The sequence below is a fragment of the Oncorhynchus masou genome, chromosome 22 (genome assembly GCF_036934945.1).
Source record: "Oncorhynchus masou masou isolate Uvic2021 chromosome 22, UVic_Omas_1.1, whole genome shotgun sequence".
NCBI lineage: Eukaryota > Metazoa > Chordata > Actinopteri > Salmoniformes > Salmonidae > Oncorhynchus > Oncorhynchus masou.
In genome coordinates this window covers 23,899,570-23,924,331 of record NC_088233.1, presented here as the reverse complement: position 1 = coordinate 23,924,331, position 24,762 = coordinate 23,899,570, and the positions used below count along the sequence as shown (strand labels likewise).

Sequence of the window (24,762 nt, the reverse complement as noted above, 5' to 3'; positions counted from 1 at the left end):
ATGTTTACAAACAAGTATCATTAGTCCAACGTCAGATCGCCGACTCATTTGCTTATTCCTTTTTGTACCTTATGATATGCCGTAGTTAAGGGCGCTCAAACTCTTGTCGAAGTTTTTTTTTTTTGTTGAAAATTTTAGGACAATTTCACAAGGACATCAGTTACAAGTAAGTAAACATCATCCTGACATGAATTGGTTAGCTTGCATCGACTAATGACGTTAGCTTGATAGTATAAGCAAAGCCTTTAAACAGTATTTAGCTAGCGAACGTTACTTGGCCGCTACCTAACGTTAGTTTTGCATGCTACTCTTTCCTCACAAAAGTCGTCTCAACTAGCTAGCTAACTTACCTGGTATGTAACTAGTTATTTGTAGCAACTTTGTTGCACATTTTGATACTTTTGAATAGTCAACCACCAACTCGCTTGCTAACTCAGGCAAACTAACGTTAGCTGTTTAACGTTACCTTATAGCTTTGTTGGCTATTTAGCTAATATTTTTCTAATAAACTTTGTTAGTCAAAAAGAGCAACGTTACATAGTACTGTAACAAGCTGATAAATGCTTAGCTAGTACTTTCTCAGCGTATGGCCATTTGGTCTAGTTTTAATGTTGGTCATTAACCTAAATAGCCAGCCAGCTACAGTATATTACCTAACTACTGAAACGTTATTTGAACATTATTTTGTCTACTGCTATAACGTTAGCTAGCTAGGTCGTTATAGTTTCTGGGGGTAGCAGTTTGAAATAATTATCTTGACTTAACATGGACTTTCTCTAGATGGAGGCAGTTCTCTCTCGGTGAGTACACTCGGGTTCTTTGTCATATCAGAGAAAAGACACCCACTGCAACCTCGACTTCTTTGACGTGTGTGTGTTGAGTGCCAGCACTGACCGCTGACCTTGTCTCTGCAGCCGTTACCATGGAGGAGGTGACGCGCCTGGTATCCTCAGGCGACTGTGTGAAGATCTGGGACTCAGCCTCCATGACAGTGTTGGAACAGTTCAACCCACACAGCGCTACACACCCTGTGGCCCAAGTGTGTTGGAGCAGCAACAGTATCCTTCTTACTAACCCTCTGGGCATGTCCCTGTACGTATAATGGCTAACTTTTTGTTTTCCTTTTGCTCTTGGTCATATTCTAGTTGAACCGGAGTGGTGAGCAGTCCCCCACACCTTCATGTAAACTACTTATTGATTAAATAATTATGGTTGTTCTGTGCCATAAATTACTATATGTAGTTGGTTACCTTGAGTTGATTCCTCAGATCAGTATCTTGTAAGCGCCAGCAGTATAGGAGACAAGCTGGTGGTATCCAGTCTCAAGTCCTCTCCTATCCCAGTGGTGGAACTTGCAGAGGGGGTGAGTGTACAAGGCCTAACACCCATTGCCAGTAATAAAGACACCATTTCAGTTCCGTGCTAATTCATTACCCTCACATGTTGTGAGCGTGTGTCACGTTACTATGTTTGTCCACAGAAAATGCAGACCCGCGTGAGTCTGAACTCGACGTCCCAGTACTTAGTGAGCGGGGGGCTTGATAACTCCGTCAACATCTGGGATCTGAAGGCCAAGAGGCTTCATCGTACCCTCAAGGTACCCTAAGTCTTATCAGCACCTGTGACCCTACCCATAATAACTACAGTTGAAGTCAGAAGTGTACATATACTTAGGTTGGAGTCATTAAAACTTGTTATTCTTCCACTCCACAAATTTCTTGTTAACCAACTTGCCAAAACTATAGTTTGTTAGGACATCTAATTTGTGCATGACACAAGTAATTTTCCAACAATTGTTTACAGACAGATCATTTCACTGTACCACAATTCCAGTGGGTCAGAAGTTTACATACACTAAGTTGACTGCCTTTAACCAGCCTGGAATATTCCAGAAAATGATGTCATGGCTTTAGAAGCTTCTGATAGGCCAATTGACATCATTTTTAGTCAATAGGAGGTGTACCTGTGGATGTATTTCAAGGCCTACCTTCAAACTCAGTGGCTCTTTGCTTGACATCATGGGAAAATCAAAAGAAATCAGCCAAGACCTCAGAAAAAGATTGTAGACCTCCACAAGTCTGGTTCATCCTTGGGAACAATTTCCAAATGCCCGAAGGTACCACGTTCACCTGTACAAACAATAGTATGCAAGTATAAACACAATGGGACCACGCATCTGTCATACCGCTCAGGAAAGAGATGTGTTCTGTCTCCTAGAGATGAACGTACTTTGGTGTGAAAAGTGCAGTCAATCCCAGAACAACAGCAAAGAACCTTGTGAAGAGGCTGGAGGAAACAGGTACAAAAGTATCTATATCCACAGTAAAGCGAGTTCTATATCGACATAACCTGAAAGGCCGCTCAGCAAGGAAGAAGCCACTGCTCCAAAACCGCCATAAAAAAGCCTGACTACGGTTTGCAACTGCACACAGGGACAAAGATCATACCTTTTGGAGAAATGTCCTCTGGTCTGAGGAAACAAAAATAGAACTGTTTGGCCATAATGACCATCGTTATGTTTGGAGGAAAAAGGGGGAGGCTTGCAAGCCGAAGAACACCATCCCAACCGTGAAGCACGGGGTGGTAGCATCGTGTTTTGGGGGTGCTTTTCTGCAGGAGGGATTGCTGCACTTCACAAAATAGATGGCATCATGAGGCAGGACAATTGTGTGGATATAGTGAAGCAACATCTCACGACATCAGTCAGCAAGTTAAAGCTTGGTCGCAAATGGGTCTTCCACATGGACAATGACCCCAAGCATACTTCCAAAGTTGTGACCAAATGGCTTAAGGACAACAACGTCAAGGTATTGAAGTGGCCATCACAAAGCCCTGACCTCAATCCTATAGAAAATTTGTGGGCAGAACTGAAAAAGCATGTGCGGGCAAGGAGGCCTACAAACCTGTCTCAGTTACACCAGCTCTGTCAGGAGGAATGGGCCAAAATTCACCCAATTTATTGTGGGAAGCTTGTGGAAGGCTACCCTAAACGGTTGACCCAAGTTAAACAATTTAAAGGCAATGCTACCGAATACTCATTGAGTGTATGTTAACTTCTGACCCACTGGGAATGTGATGAAAGAAATTAAAGCTGAAATAAATCACTCTACTATTATTCTGACATTTCACATTCTTAAAATAAAGTGGTGATCCTAACTGACCTAAGACAGGGACTTTTTACTAGGATTAAATGTATGGAATTGTGAAAAACTGAGTTTAAATGTAGTTGGCTAAGGTGTATGTAAACTACCGACTTCAGCTGTATGTCCTAGCACTTATCTTTTGAACGAATCTCACCTGAAAACCTAGTGCTATGTGACATTGCACTTGATCTTGGGCAGAGCTTTCAGTGAAGATATCAAGACATTTTGGAGTTACCTTTACTACCTCCTCACTTGTCTCTGCTCTCTCACCAGGACCACAGTGAAGAGGTGACGTGTGTGTCCTTTAATGGCAGTGACAGCTACATCGCATCAGGCTCCACCAGTGGTGACATCATCCTGCACAGCATCACCACCAACCTGTCTAGTAAGGCCTTTGGACACGGCACCAACCAGGTGAGTGTTCTGTTTGCCCGAACACAGTTAACACTAACCATGGCCCTTTTGCTTATAAGTTACGTCCATTTGAATTCAATCACTCTTTGACAGCATCCCTTTGGCTCCAGAGTGATGCAGTGGTCTGAGGCTAGAGGCGTCACTACAGACCATGGTTCGATTCCAGGCTGTATCACAATTGTCTGTGATTGGGAGTCCCATAGGGCGACACACAATTGGCCCAGTATCGCCCGGGTTAGGGTTTGGCTGGGGTAGGCCGTAATTGTAAATAAGAATTTGTTCTTAATAGACTTGCCGAGTTAAATTTTAAAAATACTTTCCATAAATGTTTTGCCCATGGAAAAAAATGGTCATTAACTTTTTGACGCTACCAATCCCTGTAGCGGGATAAGTTCCGTCTGCAACCGCTGAATAGCATAGCGCAACAGTGAAATAATATTAATAGAAAATATTCATGAAATCACAAGTGCAATATTTTGAAACACAGTTTAGCCTTTTGTTAGTCACCCTGTCGTCTCAGATTTTGAAATTATGCTTTACAGCGAAAGCAATCCAAGCGTTTGTAAGTGTATCGATAGCCTAGCATAGCATTATGTACACTTAGCATCAGGAAGCTTGGTCACGACAACGCAGACGGAAATTCCAAATAGTCTTCATAATGTCCACAGAAACATGTCAAACTTTTTTATAATCATTCCTCAGGTAGTTTTAAAAATATATATATTCTATAATATATCAACCGAGTGTGTAGCTTTTTCCCAAACAGCGGAAGGAACAATGGCCGGTTTACTCAATTGGGCACCAACTCACTCTGAGAGCCCCCACCTCTCCACTTACGCAATGTGATCCTTCACGCTCATTTTTTAAAATAAAAGCCTGAAACTATGTCTAAAGACTGTTGACACCTTAGGGAAGCCACAGAAAAAGGAATCTGTTTGATATCCCTTTAAATGGAGGACAGGCACGCATAGGAACACAGACGTTTCAAAATAAGAGGCTCTTCCTGATTATTCCGGATTATCCTCAGGCTTTCGGCTGCAATATCAGTTCTGTTATACCCACAGATGATATTTTTACAGTTTTGGAAACTTTAGTGTTTTCTATCCTAATCTGTCAATTATATGCAAATTCTAGCATCTGGTCATGAGAGATAGGCCGTTTACTTTGGGAACGTTATTTTTCCAAACATAAAAATAGTGCTCCCGAGCTTCAAGAGGGTAAGTAACCTTTTGCCTAAACATTCAGGAGATAAACATGCTCAAAAGTTGACCTATTTTGCATACCATGAGACGTCCATGTCTTCATCGCTGGAAACTATAAACTTAACCATTTATCTTTTAAAAGCTTAGTGTTGTCAAACTATTTTATTTCTTTAAAAAAAAAAAACATTTTGAAGTGAAACATTTTTGTTTTTAACATACTTTTTTAAAATGTATTAATTTGCATATGTTGTAGCTTAAACCCTATTACACATCTCAGTTTTTTGTGTTGTGCAGCCATCGGTTGAGACATGTTCTTGAAGACCAGGTCTCATTGTATGGTGGGGTATGCAAAATGGTTTAATGTTGAGCACCTTTGTCTCTTGAATGTTTTGGCATTTAGCTCCAAAAAGGCACTTTCTGAGTGCTTCTACAAGGGGCAAATATGAATGGAAGGTTTCATTAAAATCATCAGAAGCTGTGTTGTCAAAGTGAATTAATTCAAATGGATTTACCCTATACTTATTCAATTCTTACACAGTCTCTAGGTGGTAGGGACCAGGGTTTGTTACTGGTAATCAAATATGTGGCCGAAGGATTAAAGACAAACATTTTTGGGTGACAATTAAGATGCATTATAGGCAGGTCTGAATGTACACTGAACAAAAATATAAATGACATGTAAAGTGTTGGTCCCATATTTCATGAACTGAAATTGAAGATCCCATAAATTGGCTATACACAAACAATGCGTTTTCCTCTCAAATGTTGTGTAGAAATTTGTTTACATCCCTGTTAGTGAGCATTTCTCCTTTGCCAAGCTAATCCATTGACCTGACGTGTGTGGCATATCAAGAAGCTGATTAAACAGCATGATCATTACACAGGTGTACCTTGTGCTGGGGACAAAAGGCAATTCTAAAATGTACAGTTTTGTCACAACACAATGCTACAGATGTCTCAAGTTTTGAGGGAGCATGCAATTGGCATGCTGACTGCAGGAATGTCCTCCAGAGCTGTTGCCTGAGAATTTAATGTTAATTTCTCTACCATAAGCAGCCTCTAACATTGTTTTAGTGAATTTGGCATGCGTCTAATTGGCCTTACAACCGCAGACCATGTGCAACCACGCCAGCCCAGGATCTCCACATCCAGCTTCTTTACCTGCAGAATTGTCTGAGCAGCCCCCTGGACAGTTGATGAAATTGTGGGTTTTCACAACTGAAGAGTTGCTGCACGAACTGTCTCAGGGAAGCTCATCTGCATGCTTGTCATCGACTTCAGGGGGCAAATGCTTACCTTCAATGGCCACTGGCACACTGGAGAAGTGTGCAGTTCACGGATGAATCCTGGTTTCAACTGTACCGGGCAGATGGCAGACAGCATAGCATGTATGGCGTTGTGTGGGCGAGCAATTTGCTGAACTGGGTGCCCCATGGTGGCAGTGGGGTTATGGTATGGACAACATTCAAATTGCCATCGATAAAATGCAATTGTGTTAGAAGAGATTCCGTGAAGAGATCCCGAGGCCCATTGTCGTACCGTTCATCCATGCCATCACCTTATGTTTCAGCATGATAATTCACGTCTATGACAGTGTGTTCCAGTTCCCGACAATGTCCAGCAACTTCGCACAGCCATTGAAGAGAAGTGGGACAACATTCCACAGGCCACAATCAACTCTATACGAAAGAGATGTTATGCTGCTTGAGGCGCAAAAGGTGGTCACACAAGATACTGACTGGTTTTCTAATCCAAGCCCCTACCTTTCTAAAAAATTTTTTTTTTTGATGTGTCTGTGACCAACAGATGCATCTCTGTATTCCCAGTCATATGAAATCCATAGATTAGGGCATATTGAATTTATTTCAATTGTCTGATTTCCTTATGAATTTGTTGCATTTTCTGTAAAAAAAAGATGTTCAGTGTATTTTAGCTGGTGAAACATGGGAACAACACTTTACATGTTGTGTATGTATATATATATATATATTTTTTTTTTAAATCAGTGTAGATTTATCAATCATGGCTGATTGCTGAAAAAGCTTGACCATCTTGAATGACCTTTCCTATTGAAAGCTTCCAAAGTTTTGAACTTACCAGCTGAAATAATACATTTTTAATATAAATATCCTAAAGCAAAAATATAACAATACATTATCTGATAAAATTAGAGGTGCAAAATACAGGGATGTCTAATCTCCCCTCCTGTTCGCACTGGCAAGTTAACCGCTTGCAGAAAGTATTAAACACAAACCAAACATAACAGGTATTGGCAAATAGGAATGCACGATATATCGGTGAACATATCATATGTCTACCTGTTAAGGCTCGGGACAATACTGCCCCCTTTGGATGAATTGCGTGCCCATAGTAAACTGGAAAACAATCTGTCAAATTGCTAATATATGCATATAATAATTATTATTGAATAGAAAACTCTCTAAATCTTCTAAAACCGTTTGAATTATGTCTGTATGTATAGCAGAACTCACAGGGCAGCCATTCCTAACCTAGCCCAAAATGTCTGTTGGTCAAGCAGTCATTTGAAAGAGTAAGAATATCAGCGAGACAACTAAGGCAAAGCCCATTTAAAGCCAAGGTAATGGATTCATTGCCCTTGACAATCAACCATTTATTTATTGGGTCATTATGTATGTTTGTAATAGTGTGTTATATGTGGAAATGTGTTTGTATTATAAATTGTATTTTAACTCTTGAAACTCCCCATCCCGGATCCGGCATCGTGACTAAAGCCTCAGGCTCATTAGCATAACGCAACGTTAACGATTTCTGAAAATCGCAAATAAAATGAAAATAATGCGCCTACTCTCAAGCTTAGCCTTTTCTTAACAACACTGTCATCTCAGATTTTCAAAATATGCTTTTGAACCATAGCAATTCACTAATTTGTGTAAGAGTATGCTAAGCTAGCTTAGCATTTTGAGTAGCATTTAGCACGTAACATTTTCACAAAAACCAGATAACCAAATAAATAAAATCATTTACCTTTGAAGAGCTTCGGATGTTTTCAATGAGGAGACTCTCAGTTACATAGCAAATGTGCAGTTTTTCCTGAAAGCGTCTTTGTGTAGGAGAAATCGCTCCGTTTTGTACATCACATTTGGCTACCGAAACGAACCGAAAATTCAGTCACCTACAACGTCAAACTTTTTCCGAATTAACTCCATAATATCGACCGAAACATGGCAAACGTTGTTTGGAATCAATCCTCAAGGTGTTTTTTCACATATCTCTTCATTGATATATCGTTCGTGGAAGCCTGCATTCTTCTCTGAATTCCGTGGAAAAATACTTGCAGCTGACTTTTGCGCACTAATTTCGGCGCAGGACACCGGGCGGACACCTGGTAAATGTGGTCTCTTATGGTCAATCTTCCAATGATATGCCTACAAATACGTCACAATGCTGCAGACACCTTGGTGAAACGACAGAAAGGGCTGACTCACTCCTCTCGCATTCACAGCCATATAAGGAGACAATGGAAAATGGAGCCTCAAAAATCCTGCTCATTTCCTGGATGCCGTTTCATCTTGGTTTTGCCTGTAGCTCACGTTCTAGGGCACGCACAGAAAATATCTTTGCAAACGTCAGTGTTTTCTTTCCAAAGCTACCAATTATATGCAGAGTCGAGTATCTTTTTGTGACAAAATATTGCGCTTAAAACGGGCACGTCTTTTTATCCAAAAATGATATAGCGCCCCCAGAGTTTCAACAGGTTAATGTTTAAGGACTCTTGGAAGATTAGTCCAAATGGGGACTAAAAGAGATTCAAATCAACTGTTCTGTGGTGGTGATGTTGGTTTTTGCCGATTGGTTGAGCACTGGTACACACGACCAAGTACTCTTTTTTTTTTCAGATGTTGCCCTACCGGAGTTATACATTGATAGCGTCACTTGCTATTAGCTTCACGACATACACACTATGGAACGCTGTTTGGGTCTTTGTGTCAAAAAAAGATACAGTAGCCCTTTCAACTGTATAAATGTCTGCAAACAATGAGTTTACAATACCGCGTTGGTAATAAAGCCTAATTTGTTCGTCCGTAACTTCTGGGGTAGCCAGCTTTAGCTTGGTACCTAGCTAGCACCAATACAACCAGCCTGAAAACAATGACCATTAGAAACTGCAGTCATTTTCATTATTCTTAGCAATGATTTAGGAATCCTTGTAAGTATTGTTTGCTTATTGAACTTCAGTTAATGAAAAATAGCTAGCCAGCTACTTAACCCTGTTGCCCAAAGCTAACGTTATAAGCAGCCAGCTAGCTTCATCTAGCTAATGAGGTTGTGTTGTGAAGCTAGCCATAATAAGGATTAGGCAAAGTAGTGGAATTTGCGGTTTGCCTTTTAAATAAGTGTCATTGACAGTGATGCAAATTAATAGAAATATGCCATACTATTATATTGAAGGTTAACCACAAAGTCCACTATTGTGGTTAATCCTTATTGTGGTTAGCTTCACATAGATGGGTCCGAACACCATTAATCAAATTAGAATTGTCTTATAAATTAGGGTTATTTTAGATGACACCAAGCTAACTATAGCTACTGAAACAGATGTCGTTTTTCCATGTTTTTGGGGAAGAACATTGTTTGCATCCATGAGCTAGCTAGTTTTTTTTTTAATGACTAGCACTGTAGGTGCGCGAGACAAATTTATACATATCGATGAATTGTTGTGACATGAAATATGAGGGATAGTGTAATCAATGTGTAATAACTACGTTAAAAAAATGTATGTACGCATTAACCTCTCTAGGGTATGTGGGATGCGTCCCACCTGGCCAACATCCAGTGAGATTGCAGAGCTCTAAATTCAAATACAGAAATACTCATTATAAAAATTCAGAAAACAAAACATATATTTTACATAGGTTTGAAGATTAACTTCTTGTGTATCCAACCACTGTGTCAGATTTAAAAAAATGCTTTACTGTACGATTATTTGAGAACATAGCCCAGCAGACAAATGAAGATTTAAGTGCCTTTTCAACTGGGTATGGTAGGTGCAAGTCGCACCGGTTTGTGTCAAGAACTGCAACGCTGCTGGGTTTTTCACGCTCCACAGTTTCTCGTGTGTATCAAGAATGATCCATCACCCAAAGGATGTCTTGACAAGCATTGGAGTCAACATTAGCCAGCGTGCCTATGGAACGCTTTAGACACCTTGTCGAGACAATGCACCAACAAATTGAGGCTTTTCTGAGGGCAAAAGGGGGGATGCAACTCAATATTATGACGGTGTTCTTAATATTTTGTATACTGAACATGATCCCATTACTCAACAATATGAAAGCCGATCCAAGTGCTGTGACTACCATTAATGTGACGATGGCTATTCATCTAATAATTACAAACCACGTTCAATTATTACGCAATTAAATTAATCATAACAATGAGTTAACTCGTTTCTGAATCTCTTTTTTTTCTTCTTTTCTCTCTCTCGTGGTATCCAATTGTTAGTAGCTACTATCTTGTCTCATCGCTTCAACTCCCATACGGGCTCGGGAGAGACGAAGGTTGAAAGTCATGCGTCCTCTGATACACAACCCAACCAAGCCACACTGCTTCTTAACACAGCGCGCATCCAACCCGGAAGCCAGCCGGCAACCTTGGTTAGCGTGCATTGTGCCCAGCCCGCCACAGGAGTCGCTGGTGCACGATTAGACAAGGATATCCCTACCAGCCAAGCCCTCACTAACCCAGACGACGCTATGCCAATTGTGTGTCTCCCCACGGACCTCCCGGTCGCGGCCGGTTACGGCAGAGCCTGGGCGCGAACCCAGAGTCTCTGGTGACACAGCTGGCGCTGCAGTACTTATTTTCCACCATAATTTGCGAATAAATTCATAAATCATACAATGTGATTTTTCTGGATTTTTTTCCCCCTCATTTTGTCTGTCATAGTTGAAGTGTACCTATGATGAAAATTACAGGCCTCTCATATTTTTAAGTGTGAGAACTTGCACAATTGGTGGCTGACCAAATACTTTTTTGCCCCACTGTATTAGCATCTGGGACTGAGTAGGAGGCACTACACTCTGGGCATGCTATTCATCCAAAAGTGAAAATGCTGCCCCTTATCCCAAAGAAGTTAAGAGTGCTCCTAATCTCAGCTCGTTACCTGTATAAAAGACACCTGGTAGCCAGAAATCTTTCTGATTGAGAAGGGTCAAATACTTATTTCCCTCATTTTTTAAATATTTTTATTTATTTATTTCACCTTTATTTAACCAGGTAGGCTAGTTGAGAACAAGTTCTCATTTGCAACTGCGACCTGGCCAAGATAAAGCTTACCAGTGTGAGCAGACAACACAGAGTTACACATGGAGTAAACAATTAACAAGTCAATAACACAGTACAAAAAAGGCGAGTCTATATACATTGTGTGCAAAAGGCATGAGGAGGTAGGCGAATAATTACAACCTTGCAGATTAGCACTGGAGTGATAAATGATCAGATGGTCATGTAGAGATACTGGTGTGCAAAAGAGCAGAAAAGTAAATAAATAAAAACAGTGTGGGGATGAGGTAGGTGAAAATGGGTGGGTTATTTACCAATAGACTATGTACAGCTGCAGCGATCGGTTAGCTGCTCAGATAGCACATGTTTGAAGTTGGTGAGGGAGATCAAAGTCTCAAACTTCAGGGATTTTTGCAATTTGTTCCAGTCACAGGCAGCAGAGTACTGGAACGAAAGGCGGCCAAATGAGGTGTTGGCTTTAGGGATGATCAGTGATATACACCTGCTGGAGCGCGTGCTACGGATGGGTGTTGCCATCGTGACGAGTGAACTGAGATAAGGCGGAGCTTTACCTAGCATGGACTTGTAGATGACCTGGAGCCAGTGGGTCTGGCGACGAATATGTAGCGAGGGCCAGCCGAAATCAATTTATAACATTTTTGACATGCTTTTTTCTGGATTTTGTTGTTATTCTGTCTCACTGTTCAAATAAACCTACCATTAAAATTATAGACTGATCATTTCTTTGTCAGTGGGCAAACGTACAAAATCAGCAGGGGATCAAATACTTTTTTCCCTCACTGTATGTACAATTTTTGAGTCCTTCTTTAAGCACTCTGGGCGTGGTTACTGACTGGGTAAAACTTTACATGAAAGAGAATTCTCATGTTGAAGGCTAAAATATTTAATCTTCTCACAAATAATTTAATCATAAGTTCCACAACATGTAGATCTAAATCTGTTAACTGGGACATATACATTTGTAGAGTTATCGTTATTTAGTTATACAGTCCTTAATATCACAAAACACATTATTTGACATGATTATTGTTTAGAGCCCCACTAACCATTTCCAACATTATTTACGTTAGAAATTTTGTTTCAATGTCCAACCTTTTGATGTTTTGGTTTTGGCCAAGTGTCTCTCTGTAACACTCAAATTAAATGTTCAATACTGCAGAGCCCAAAGGCAGAGTTTGAAAGATATTTTTTTCGATCCGGTTGTTAAATCATAAAACCAGGCCAACTTCATCCTTCTCCCCCTCTGCGGTAGAGAGAGGGTGCTGTAGAGCTGACCCACTAACCTGATCCTTCGGGTCCTCACAGGAGTGTTTCATTTGTCATGAATCTTCCCATAAATCTTACAGGTAGAATAAACCTCTTCAGAATGGCAGGCTCCCAAAGTTTTACATTCTCGGTAATACCAACTACCCAACCGAAGACAGGCATTTAAAAAGGTATTCTCATCCATAAGACTTTATGGGCAAATACAACTCATAGAATGAACAGCGACATCTCCATAAGGGTGGTTTTAACCTTCCAGACTTGGAATTGTATCAACTTGCCACCCAAGGCTTTTACTTGAGACCTACTGTTAAATGCACTAAAGAGGAACAATGGGTACATCTTGAAGAAATACATTTAAAAAATATGGAAGGAATTTAAACTGATTCTATATGAACCAATATTGCTTCCAAAAACCCTATTGAACAATCCGTGGATACCTTTTTCAGAATGCATCAATACATTTGCCCACATGGGAAACCAAAGGCATAGAAACCGTGAATGACTTGGTAATAGGAAATTAAATACATTTCCTTGATGGGATTAAAAATCAATTTTGCACTGACCAATGTAGATCTTTTCAAATACATGAAACTTATAAACAAGTTTCAATATCAAATCTTGGGTGAATCCTATGTGAGTCAGAAAAGGATATTCATATGATGGGCAAGATATACAAAACCTTGCAGAGAACCTAACTGACACCCACTTAGCAAAAAATATTAGCTATTGGTACCAAGACTTAAAAATAACTGATATTCTATGGAGGGGATGTTGGAACAACAATGTATGCTTAATCCAATATAAACTATTGCTTTGAGTATACTTTTAATCTGTCTGTCTGCGTATGTCAAGACATGTCATATGAGAGTGCAGTGAGATACCCGATGGGGTATATACTGGAAATCAACCAATCGTTAAGACAATGGAAAAATCATGTGCTTCATTATCTAAATATTGAAAGAGTGGGTGTGGGAGAAGAACAAAATGGTGCAATTTGAGTACGGAGAATAGTGCAGGCACTGGAGATAAGGGGTTAGAACATGTATGGTTTGTATTTATTTATTTTTTGATAGAGAAAACATTTTAAGAATAAACCGCCTCTTATTTGCAGCCATGGGCAATATCTCAATAGGAGCCGATCCATCATCAGTATTGTGGAATAATTATGTTAAAGGGAAATGTTTCAACGTCATATTCATCAGCACCACCCCAACATCAACATATGTGAATATTGTGCATTTCTATGTTTTATAGTAAGATGTTTCCAATGACATCATTGGTGTGCATTGTGATTTAGCCTACTAATTGGTTGTCATTGCAAACACATATCTTCATCTTTTTTACTACAAAACATTAACACGCAATTTTCACATACTTTTGTAATTACAGTATGTGGACACCCCTTGAAATTAGTGGATTCGGCTATTTCAGCCACACCTGTTGCTGACAATTGAACACAGCCATGCAATCTCCATAGACAGACATTGGAGGTAGAATGGCCTTACTGAAGAGCTCAGTGACTTTCAATGTGATACCATCATAGGATGCCACCTTTCAACAAGTTAGTTTGTCAAATGTCTGCCCTGCTAGAGCTGACCCAGTCAACTGAGCGAACTGCGTGGTGTTTTGGGAAACATGTTACATCTTTGGCCGTTGTAGGAAAGATGTATTGTTAAAACACTTGCAAGCCTAAGTTCTATTGGTAAGTCGGACCCAGGTCGTTAACTAGCTAATGAGGTTAGATGACTGAATAAGGTGTAAACAAATGCTCACGAGTGGTTTTGGAAAAGCCTGCGAAATTAATGAATGTATAGCCAATTCACAATATAAAAAAAAAAAACATTGTGCATGTAATGTGGGTCGTGTCTTAACTCGAGGGCACTTAAAGTGCTAAAGTGAAGCATAATCATTACAACAATTATCTGTGTGATTTATTTTTTTAAGCTCACGGTGCTCCCAAGGTAAAATGTCAAGTCACACAGCAAAATATTTAAGAGCATATATGACAGGAATGGTCACACTTTAGAGCCCAACTCATAGGTCTAAAATAACACTGTTCCTCCCACCTCAGCCCATCCACGACCTGAAGTACTCTGTGGTGAAGCGCTCCCTGCTGGGCAGTGTGTCAGATAGTGGCTCTGTAGTCCTGTGGGACGCCAACACTCAGAAAGAGCTGCACGTATTTGATGGAGCCCACAAGGCCCCCGCCTCTGGCCTGGCCTTCTCCCCAGCCAATGACCTGCTCTTTGTCACCGTGGGCCTGGACAAGAAGATCATCTGCTACGACACCTCCAGCAAGATGTAAGAAAATGGGATTTAGTATTGACCTCACAAGTATAGAGACATACTGTATGACTGAGAGAGAGCCTGTTACCTTGGTGTTTTTGTGCAAGCTGCTTTTGTGGGGTCAAACACATTCACATTTGAAATGACCTTGTATTTTTTTCAATGATGCGGTCCTTTACTAGTAATTAGTTCTTCAACAGCGCAAAGGGACTTCAGAGCTGGGTCTTTTGCTTTAATGTAGTCTTGACATTTTGTGTGCTCTCTCACAGTGTTCTCCGCAGCATGCGTGTGGACTCCCCATTGACCGCCATTGACTTCACTCCAGACGGGGCAGGCCTGGTGGTGGGCTCCACCCAGGGCAGACTGTACCTGTACGACCTGCGCAACCTCAGCGCTCCCACCAAGACTGCCACCGCACACAAGACCTCCATCACCAGCCTGCGTTTCCAGAGCTCCCAGAGCAGACACCTCAAGGTAAGTTCCCCATACAGCGCCTTTTCAATTCAATCCAGTCAGGGAATTAAAAGTTCTATTCAAGATTTGAACATTTTTAAATGTTACTTTTCAATCCCGCACATTGAATTTTCTTGAGCTGAGTTCAGAGGAAATTTTAATTCAGGACCACTGGTGTACTGTGACAGAGACAATGATTTTGGGATGCTAATTGTCTGCACAAGGAGGTGCGCCAAGACCATGTGGGTTTTCTTTGGTCTGTTGTGCATATTGTACGGAATCAACTATTTTTTTTTACCTTAATTCATGTAAATGAGTTGAGTGTTCTACTTCACTTGATAGGAAATGTTGTCACCTTTCGTCATTACAGTAATCATTTTCCCAGAGTGATGCACTTTGCCAGTTCATGGTGTATATCTTGACAGCATGTGCTGTAACCTCTGTATTGTGTGGCTATGGGCTGGGCTCCTGACTAATGAAGATGCATCTAAAACCTTAAATCATGTGCTCAGTAGGGACCGTATTGAAGCTCGTAGGTATTTAACTGGAATGTGTAACCTGAGATCAATTAAACCTATCCTTTTCAAGCTAACCATCTCCCATTTTTTTCCCCCCCATTAGTCCAGTAAAATGGCATCCATCAAGTGTTCCAGCGCTCACACAAGCAAGAGGATCTCAGCCCGGCTGGGTAATACCTACTTACCAGCAGCCACCCACAGCTCCACCTCTACACCCCCCTCTAGCCTGCTTGCACCCCACACGGTAGATGGAGGGGATGGACAGGCACAGGGCACAGGTCAGACTTGCTCTAGTACCTCAAATATACTTCTGGCTAACATCCTGACCTGAAACATCACCCTATTTCCAATTCATTGTCTAGACCAGGGGTACCTTGAGCCTGGAGGTCCAGAGAGGTGGTTGTCATTGTGTGTGTGTGTGTGTGTGTAGGCTCCAGTGTGGAAGTGGTTTCCAGAGAGGCGGAGGGCCAGCCGGGTGCTGACCGCCTGCCCAGTCTGGACAAGTTCAGTAGCGTGGGTAGAAACAGCCTGGACATCTTCTCCCCCGTAAGAGACGGTGAGCTCCCCACTCGTCTTTGACTTAGTTTCAACTCACTGGTATTAAGTTTGGATTTGGTCATCACCCTCTCTCATTAGTTTTCTTTTCAAACTGACAGCTTGTTGTTCTTTTTGTCTTTAGATTACAAAGCCCATGGGATGGGTGGTGATGCTCCTGGTGGAATCAAAGGGAATGGTATGTGGAAAGTGCCATGCATGTCCTCCTTTACAGTTCAAGTTCTCATTGAAAGTTCATGAGGACCCTGCACAGCTACCCATGAGTAAAATATGTGCTTATTTTTTAATTAACCCTCTGTTATATACCTTATGCAACTAATCAAGGGCTTAGTGAGTAGTTAAAGATGGTGTGTTAATGCTGGGATAGAACAAAAATGTGCACCACGGGTTTACCCAGTAATGGATTGAGAAACACTGCTGTAAACATTCAATAACGTTCACTGTTCCCTGGAGATCATCTATACTGGTGTACATGATTGAGATCACATTTGTGGCTTGTTGTATGTACCATAGGGACCAGTTTGGATATGTTCTCCAGAGAAGGAGAAGGGCAAAACAGCACAGAGAAGTTCAGCAAAGTGGGACGCAACAGTCTGGACATTTTCTCTCCAGTCAGAGAGGGTGAGATTTCATTTGTGTCCCATGACATTCAAAGTTGACATTGGTCTGCACAGCTTCACAAACCTGCAAACTTTTTCAAACTCATTAACTGTAATGTACAAGCTGACCATTGATTCACTCATTCTTTCCAGATTACAAATCCCTTGGAATGACTGCAGATGTAACAAGTGGGAAGAAAGGAAACAATCTGGACTTCCTCCCTTCCTACTCTGGTGGACCACCACACCGCAAGACTCCACTGGGCACACCTGGAGGAGGGCGCTGTTACAGCCCCCTGTCTGTCTTCCAGACCCCTCAACCAATCAAAGAGGAGGAGGCCGAGCCTCCAGCACAGACAGACACACGGGACTTGAAAAGGGTCAGTTTACTTTACTCAATCAGCTGTTGTACAATTTGGAATGCTGACAGACCATTTTAACCAAGAGTGTTCCATTCTGGACCTGGGGTCTTCCCACACCTGAACAGTCAGACCTGATAAAAATATTCAAGGACTTTCATTACTTGAATCAAGCGTGATAGTGTTGGGCTGGATCAAAGATGGGTAGGGAGGCCCCAGAACCTGAAATTAGACCCCTTATTTAGTCTGTTTTTCCTGTCTAAATGTTCAAGCTGCTCTTCACCTGTTGTCTGTTCGATTGACAGTATGAGAAGGGTGGTGGTTCCAGTCTGGAGAGTGAAGGCCCCACCCCACACAGCCGACCAGCACAGCTGTTCTTCACCCCTGAACCCAGCCTGAGGGCCAATGACATGCAGGCCCAACTGCGCTACAACACACCCCTCAATGGTGGTCCGCCCACTACTGCACCAGGTGAGTTTGTGGTTGTTTTTTCTGTGTGGGTAACAGCTGCAGATAAAAATATTAATTGATAACATGATGTATAATAGCATGACTGTTTAAATTGTGTATGGCTACTGTGTATTTGCATGCTAGAGGGCATATGAGATTATCTAAGCACAACAGTACATTAAGTGTGTGGTAGTACATTGATGAAATTAATGAAAAATACCCTTTGTCAGCAGGCCCTGCAGTTTCTTCAGTGGTAGCATCCTCTGTATCAGAGAGAATAGTGGAGGCTGTTGGAGCAGAGGGTGGAGGCGCTCCCCTCACATCACTGCAGATTCAGTTCATCCACAACATGATCCACGAGACCCTGGAAGACTTCAGGTGGTTGCACTTTCTCACAGCAGATCACCCTCAGTTGTTGAACCGTCTTGCGCATCTCTGGTCGATAGTTCTGTAGATTTTTGGCTAACTCCATTTCCTCAACAGGGACGCCTGCCACCGAGACATAGTGAACCTCCAGGTGGAGATGGTCAAACAGTTCTACATTCAGCTGGTAAGTGACATTTCCCTCAGGTCCTACTCCACTGACACACGTGCCACTACACACTATTTAGAGTCCCTTGACAAAGCATTAGCGAAACCAGTCTACATTGTGGTTCCATTTCCCTAACCTACCTCTTGGTTCCTTGCTGCGTTTCAGAACGAGATCCATGGTCTGATCGAGAAGTACTCGGTCAATGACACGCTGGTGGAGGAGATCGAGAAGCTGAGGGAGGAGAACAAACGACTCCGAGCCAATTACTGAGAGGTTGACTTGGACTTACCACCTCATCACCCCTAGAAACAGTTGTCCCCTCAACTCAAACAGAATGTATTCCACAACGCATTAGGTCTCTGTGGGACAATGACTTTTTTGTGTCCTGGTTTAACCCCCTTCCATCTTGGAATGAATTTACTCTTCAGTGCCTTACTGGTAGTTAAAGGGTTGACCAGTATGTTCTATGCAAAGTGTGCTATCAGTCACATAAATCATCTGTGACCATGGTTATCAGTGCTGGACAATTTTAGCCCAATTCCAAACCGTTCTCTCCCCTCGCATAAAGAGAGGTCAACAAGGACAGGAAGATGCATTGCTTAAATACGGAGTATACCAAACGTTAGGAACAGCTTCCTAATATTGAGTTGCAATATTTAACAAGTCACATCAGTAAGGAATCACAGCTTTCACTTGGTCAGTCTGTCATGGAGGGATGTTCTTAATGTTTTGTGTACATCTCTTCAGCATAGTATGGTTGAAGTTGATAGTATCTTTGGCTTTTACTGGCACACTGAAACAGAATGAGGGCATGCCTTTGACCAATCATGATACTGTCTTTGTACTAGGCAAGAAAATGCCATATTGGTCATCAATTTCTAATAGTAAGCAAAGTGGTGCCAAGCTCCCTCTGAAGTGTGCTTGCGCTGCCAAGTTTGCCCATCAGTTATTTGTTTCTTTTGTTATTGTTGTTTTGTGAAGAAGAATATAAATAGTAGATGTGTACAATTTTTGTTAATGTAATTCATTCTAGTTTCAAGGTGACTGTTCAGTTTGCACCATGGATGTTTCTATAGAGACATGTTAAAATTATTTAATTTAACAATGAAATACAGCTGCAACAATGGCAAAATAGGAATTCAGAGACAAAGTACTACGATGTAAACATCTCTCCTATATATTGATAAAAACTAACATCTGATGCTTGGCAAACACTTCATGGTCACATCAAAATAGAGAAATCTGCAATAGGTTGACCACTGACAGACCTAGCGCGTGTGTTAGGACTCCCAAGTTTCTCTTCCACACATAAGTCTAATTTGGGGATAGTGGATAAGGACCCTGCCAGAAGTTGTGTGTAGACCTGCTGGGTCCTGGACCTCAGGCCTTTATTTCAGGTGTAGCCGGGTACATGCTTCACTTCAAGGAGATTCATATAAACATTAACTCAGCAAAAAAAGAAACATCCGTTCAGGACCCTGTCTTTCAAATATAATTTGTAAAAATCCAAATAACTTCACTGTAAAGGGTTTAAACACTGTTTCCCATGCACCAAACAATTAATGAACATGCACATGTGGAACGGTCGTTAAGACACGAACAGCTTACTGACGGTAGGCAATTAAGGTAACAGTTATGAAAACTTGGACACTAGAGGCCTTTCTACTGACTCTGAAAGACAAAAGAAAGATGCCCAGGGTCCCTGCGTGAATGTGCCTTAGGCATGCTGTAAGGAGGCATGAGGACTGCAGATGTGGCCAAGTCAATAAATTGCAATGTCCGTACTGTGAGACGCCAAAGACCAAGCAACAGGGAGACAGGATGGACAGCTGATCGTCCTCACAAGTGGCAGACCACGTGTAACAACACTTGCACAGGATCGGTACATCCGAACACGACACCTGAGGGACAGGTACAGGATGGCAACAGCAACTGCCCGAGTTACATCAGGAACGCACAATCCCTTCATCAGTGCTCAGACTGTCCGCAATAGGCTGAACTGAGGGCTTGTAGGCCTGTTGTAAGGCAGGTCCTCACCGGCGAACACATTGCCTGTGGGCACAAACCCACCGTCGCTGGACCAGACAGGACTGACAAAAAGTGCTCTTCACTGACAAGTCATAGTTTTGTCTCACCAGGAGTGATGGTCGGATTTGCATTTATCGTCGAAGGAATGAGCATTACACCAAGGCCTGTACTCTGGAATGGGATTGATTTGGAGGGTTCGTCATGGTGTCACAGCATCATCGGACTGAGCTTATGCAGGCAATCTCAACTCTGTGCTCTACAGGGAAGATATCCTCCTTCATGTGGTACCCTTCCTGCAGGCTCATCCTGACATGACCCTCCAGCATGACAATGCCACCAGCCATACTGCTCCTTCTGTGCGTGATTTCCTGCAAGACAGGAATGTCAGTGTTCTGCCATGGCCAATGAAGAGCCCAAATCTCAATCCCTTTGAGCATGCCCGCGACCTGTTGGATCGGAGGGTGAGGGCTAGGGCCATTCCCCCCAGAAATGTCCGGGAACTTGCAGGTGCCTTGGTGGAAGAGTGGGGTAACAACTCACAGCCAGAACTGGCAAATCTGGTGCAGTCCATGAGGAGAAGATGCACTGCAGTACTTAATGTAGCTGGTGGCCACACCTGATACTGACTGTTACTTTTTTAACCCCCACCCTCTTTGTTCAGTGACACATTATTCCATTTCTGTGGTACTTGTTCAGTTTGTCTCAGTTGAATCTGGCTATGTTCATACAAATATTTACATGTTAAGTTTGCTGAAAATATAGTTGACAGTAAGCGGATGTTTCTTTTTTTGCTGCGTTTACATACACACACACACACACACTGAACAAAAATATAAATAACAATTTCAAGGATTTTACTGGAGTTACAGTTCATTTAAGGACATTTAAAAAATACATTAGACACTCATCTGGATTTCACATGACTGGGAATACAGATATGCATCTGTTTGTCACAGATACCTTAACAGTAGGGGGGCCTCCCGGGTGGTGCAGTGGTCCAAGGCATGCTGTGCCACCAGAGACTCTGGGTTAGAGCCCAGGCTCTGTCGCAGCCGGCCGCGACGGGGAGGTCCATGGGGCGACGCACAATTGACCTAGCATCGTCCGGGTTAGGAAGGGTTTGGCCGGTAGGGATATCCTTGTCTCATCACGCACTAGCGACTCCTTTAGCGGGCCGGGCGCAGTACGCGCTGACCAGGTCGCCAGGTGCATGGTGTTTCCTACGTCACATTGGTGCGGCTGGCTTCCGGGTTGGATGCGCGCTGTGTTAAGAAGAAGTGCGGCTTGGTTGGGTTGTGTTTCGGAGGACACATGGCTCTCGACCTTAGTCTCTCCCGAGCCCGTACGGGAGTTGTAGCAATGAGACAAGATAGTAACTACTAACAATTGGATATCACGAAAAAGGGGTAAAAATTCAACAACAAAAAACAGCAGGGGGTGGGAGGTTGATGAGAACCAGCCAGTATCTGGTGTGACCACCATTTGCCTCATGCAGCGCAATACATCTCCTTTGCATAGTTGATCAGGGTGTTGATTGTGGAATGTTGTCTCACTCTTCAATGGCTGTGCGAAGTTGCTGAATATTGGTACGAACTGGGACATTCAGCTTCCAGGAATAGTGTACAGATCCTTGTGAAATGGTGCCATGCATTACCATGCTGAAACATAAGGTGATGGTGGCAGACGAATGTCATGCCAATGGGCCTCAGGATCTCATGGTATCTCTGCATTGAAATTGCCATCGATTAATCCGTGAAGCGCACACTTCTCCAGTGGCCATCGAAGCTGAACATTTGCCCACTAAAGTCGATTATACCAGTCAAGTTTGGAAACCTACTCATTGAAGCATTTTTCTTTATTGGCGGTATGCAACTCACCACTTTCTCCAATGAAAACATGAGAGCTAGCTTTAATATATCAGCTCAGTGGTATCAGTCCACCGCTGGTTACATTGAAAACGTGCTCACTGCAGCTGCTAATTTAGCAGTTTTGAGAAAATCGGAAGTTAGGTCATGAGATGAGCACATGAGAGACAGAGGACTCATCATTGTGTCTGCTATTGAGAGAGAAATAGTAACGCGTATTTTGTAGGTACTAATTTCGTTCGGTTCGTTGGACAAAGCCTATGGGGGTCTGTGGCAAACACAGGCATAGATCTTATACATTTGTTCAATGAGAAAATCAGCTAAAGTCACTTTTTGTGAATTAAAAAAAAGTAATGTTATAAAAAAGGAGCATAAAGACTTCATAATTCATAAAGGTTATTTTAACTGGCTGCTATTACCTTATAGAACAAAACATATAAGATATCCTAAGCCTGTGTTAACCTCAGACCACATTTTTGGGAGGCAGGTAGTCTAGTGGTTAGAGCGTTGGGCCAGAAACCAAAAGGTTCCTAGATCGAATCCCTGAGCTGATGAGGTAAAAATCTGTTGTTCAGCCCCTGAACAAGGCAATTAAACCACTGTTCCTAGGCCATCACTGTAAATAAGAATTTGTTCTTAACTGACTTGCCTAGTTAAATAAACAAATTCTGTGTTTATCTCAAAACCTTATTCTTTCCCCCATTCATTTTTCACATAGGGATGGCTGAACGAACCAGAAGTAACTCATTTCTGGGTTTTAGGACCACAAGCTGGCAAGCTCTTTTCTAGCATCTGTGACAACATGGGCAGCGCCATTGAGACAATATCCATTTTGAAGTAGTCAATTTTCTTCTTCTTTATTCTGGTGTCAACATTGACTACAAAGTATAAATAGGCAAATTTCTGTCATGAAGTCAGTCTTGTCTAAAATGGAATTTGGAGCCTCAGTGCATCCTAACGAGTAAATTAGGTTGGGTTTGCTGGATGCACAGCCAGCTATAGTTTGCATGTAGTGAAGTGCAGTTCGCGAACAATTAGTTATTTTTGAACAACTATTTTTTACTGACTCAATAGTCATGAATTTTTAGCAACGTGTTAATTTTACCCAGATGTACACTACTCAATTTTGTGATCGATTTAGCTGTCTCAGACAAGTTTGAGGTTGGAGACAAAATCCCCATGCCGTTGCCTACTCGGGGGATGCGGCCTCCACCGACGCTCGTTTAATCTGAGCGTCACTGACTGAACGAATCCTCACTATCAGTAGTTGGAATTTAGCAGTATGCCCAGACCTTGTTTTGAGAATGAAAGATATCTCCGTGTCAAGGTCCCAGCTTAGAAAGAAGAAGCCTCATGAGGTATTGGTCGGTCACATGAATGAAACAACAAAATGGTAATGATGAATTAAATATGCTAAATCATGCAAATATATATTGTCTGTGTATAGTCATATATAAAACGACTGCCCCATCAGAGCTTCTGACGTTCACTATGGTGCATTAAGTTTGTTGGAACCTTTCCAGCGCACACTGACAATAAACACTAATTTATTTCAAATCAAATTTATTTATAAAGCCCATCTTACATCAGCTGATATCTCAAAGTGCTGTACAGAAACCCAGCCTAAAACCCCAAACAGCAAGCAATGCAGGTGTAGAAGCATGGCGGCTAGGAAAAACTCCCTAGAAAAGCCAGAACCTAGGAAGAAACCTAGAGAGGAGCCAGGCTTTGAGGGGTGGCCAGTCCTCTTCTGGTGGTGCCGGGTGGAGATTATAACAGAACATGGCCAAGATGTTCAAATGTTCATAGATGACCAGAAGGGTCAAATAATAATAATAATAATAATCACAGTGGTTTTCAAGGGTGCAAAAAGAACAGTTGAAACTGGAGCAGCAGCACGGCCAGGTGGACTGGGGACAGCAAGGAGTCATCAGGCCAGGTAGTCCTGAGGCATGGTCCTAGGGCTCAGGTCCTCCGAGACAGAGAAAGAAAGAGAGAATTAGAGAGAGCAAACTTAAATTCACACAGGACACCGGATAAGGCAGGAGAAATACTCCAGATATAACAGACTGACCCTAGCCCCCTGACACAAACTAATGCAGCATAAATACTGGAGGCTGAGACAGGAGGGGTCGGGAGACACTGTCGCCCATCCGACGATACCCCCGGACAGGGCCAAACAGGCAGGATATAACCCAACCCACTTTGCCAAAGCACAGCCCCCACACCACTAGAGGGATATCTCCAACCACCAACTTACCATCCTGAGACAAGGCCAAGTATAGCCCACAAAGATCTCTGCCACTGCACAACCCAAGGGGGGTGCCCACCCAGACTGGAAGATCACGTCAGTGACGCACCCCTCCTATAGACGGCATGGAAGAGCACCAGTAAGCCAGTGACTCAGCCCCTGTAATAGGGTTAGAAGCAGAGAATCCCAGTGGAGAGAGGGGAACCTGCCAGGCAGAGACAGCAAGGGTGGTTCGTTGCTCCAGTGCCTTTCCGTTCACCTTCACACTCCTGGGCCAGACTACACTCAATCACAGGACCTGCTGAAGAGATGAGTCTTCAATAAAGACTTAAAGGTTGAGAACAAGTCTGCGTTTCTCACATGGGTAGGCAGACCATTCCATAAAGATGGTGCTCTATAGTAGAAAGCCCTCCCTCCAGCTGTTTGCTTAGTAATTCTAGGGACAGTTAGGAGGAATGCATCTTGTGACCGTAGCATACGTGTAGGTATGAGAGAGAATAAAGTTCTCTCTGGTATGTACGGCAGGATCGAATCAGAAAGATACAGTGGGGCAAAA

At 42.3% G+C, this 24,762-nt stretch overlaps 1 protein-coding gene across 3 annotated transcripts; it reads left to right on the top strand.

The window, feature by feature from the left end:
- Positions 1-42: 42 nt before the first annotated feature.
- On the top strand, positions 43-19,070 carry LOC135509216 (protein NEDD1-like). Of its 3 annotated transcripts, none has more exons than XM_064929690.1 (16): positions 43-166; positions 915-1,058; positions 1,269-1,363; positions 1,481-1,597; positions 3,417-3,557; positions 14,382-14,611; positions 14,866-15,070; positions 15,671-15,845; positions 15,998-16,123; positions 16,247-16,300; positions 16,636-16,743; positions 16,875-17,101; positions 17,386-17,551; positions 17,761-17,908; positions 18,014-18,080; positions 18,228-19,070. In XM_064929690.1, exons 2-16 carry the CDS (start codon positions 923-925, stop codon positions 18,330-18,332), a joined length of 2,100 nt encoding a protein of 699 aa, XP_064785762.1. In that variant the 5' UTR covers positions 43-166; positions 915-922; the 3' UTR covers positions 18,333-19,070. The 3 variants fall into 3 exon arrangements, with proteins under 3 accessions (XP_064785762.1, XP_064785764.1, XP_064785763.1); XM_064929692.1 differs by having other exon boundaries at positions 47-166; positions 17,764-17,908; XM_064929691.1 differs by lacking the exon at positions 43-166 and adding an exon at positions 481-800.
- The last annotated feature ends 5,692 nt before the right edge of the window (positions 19,071-24,762 follow it).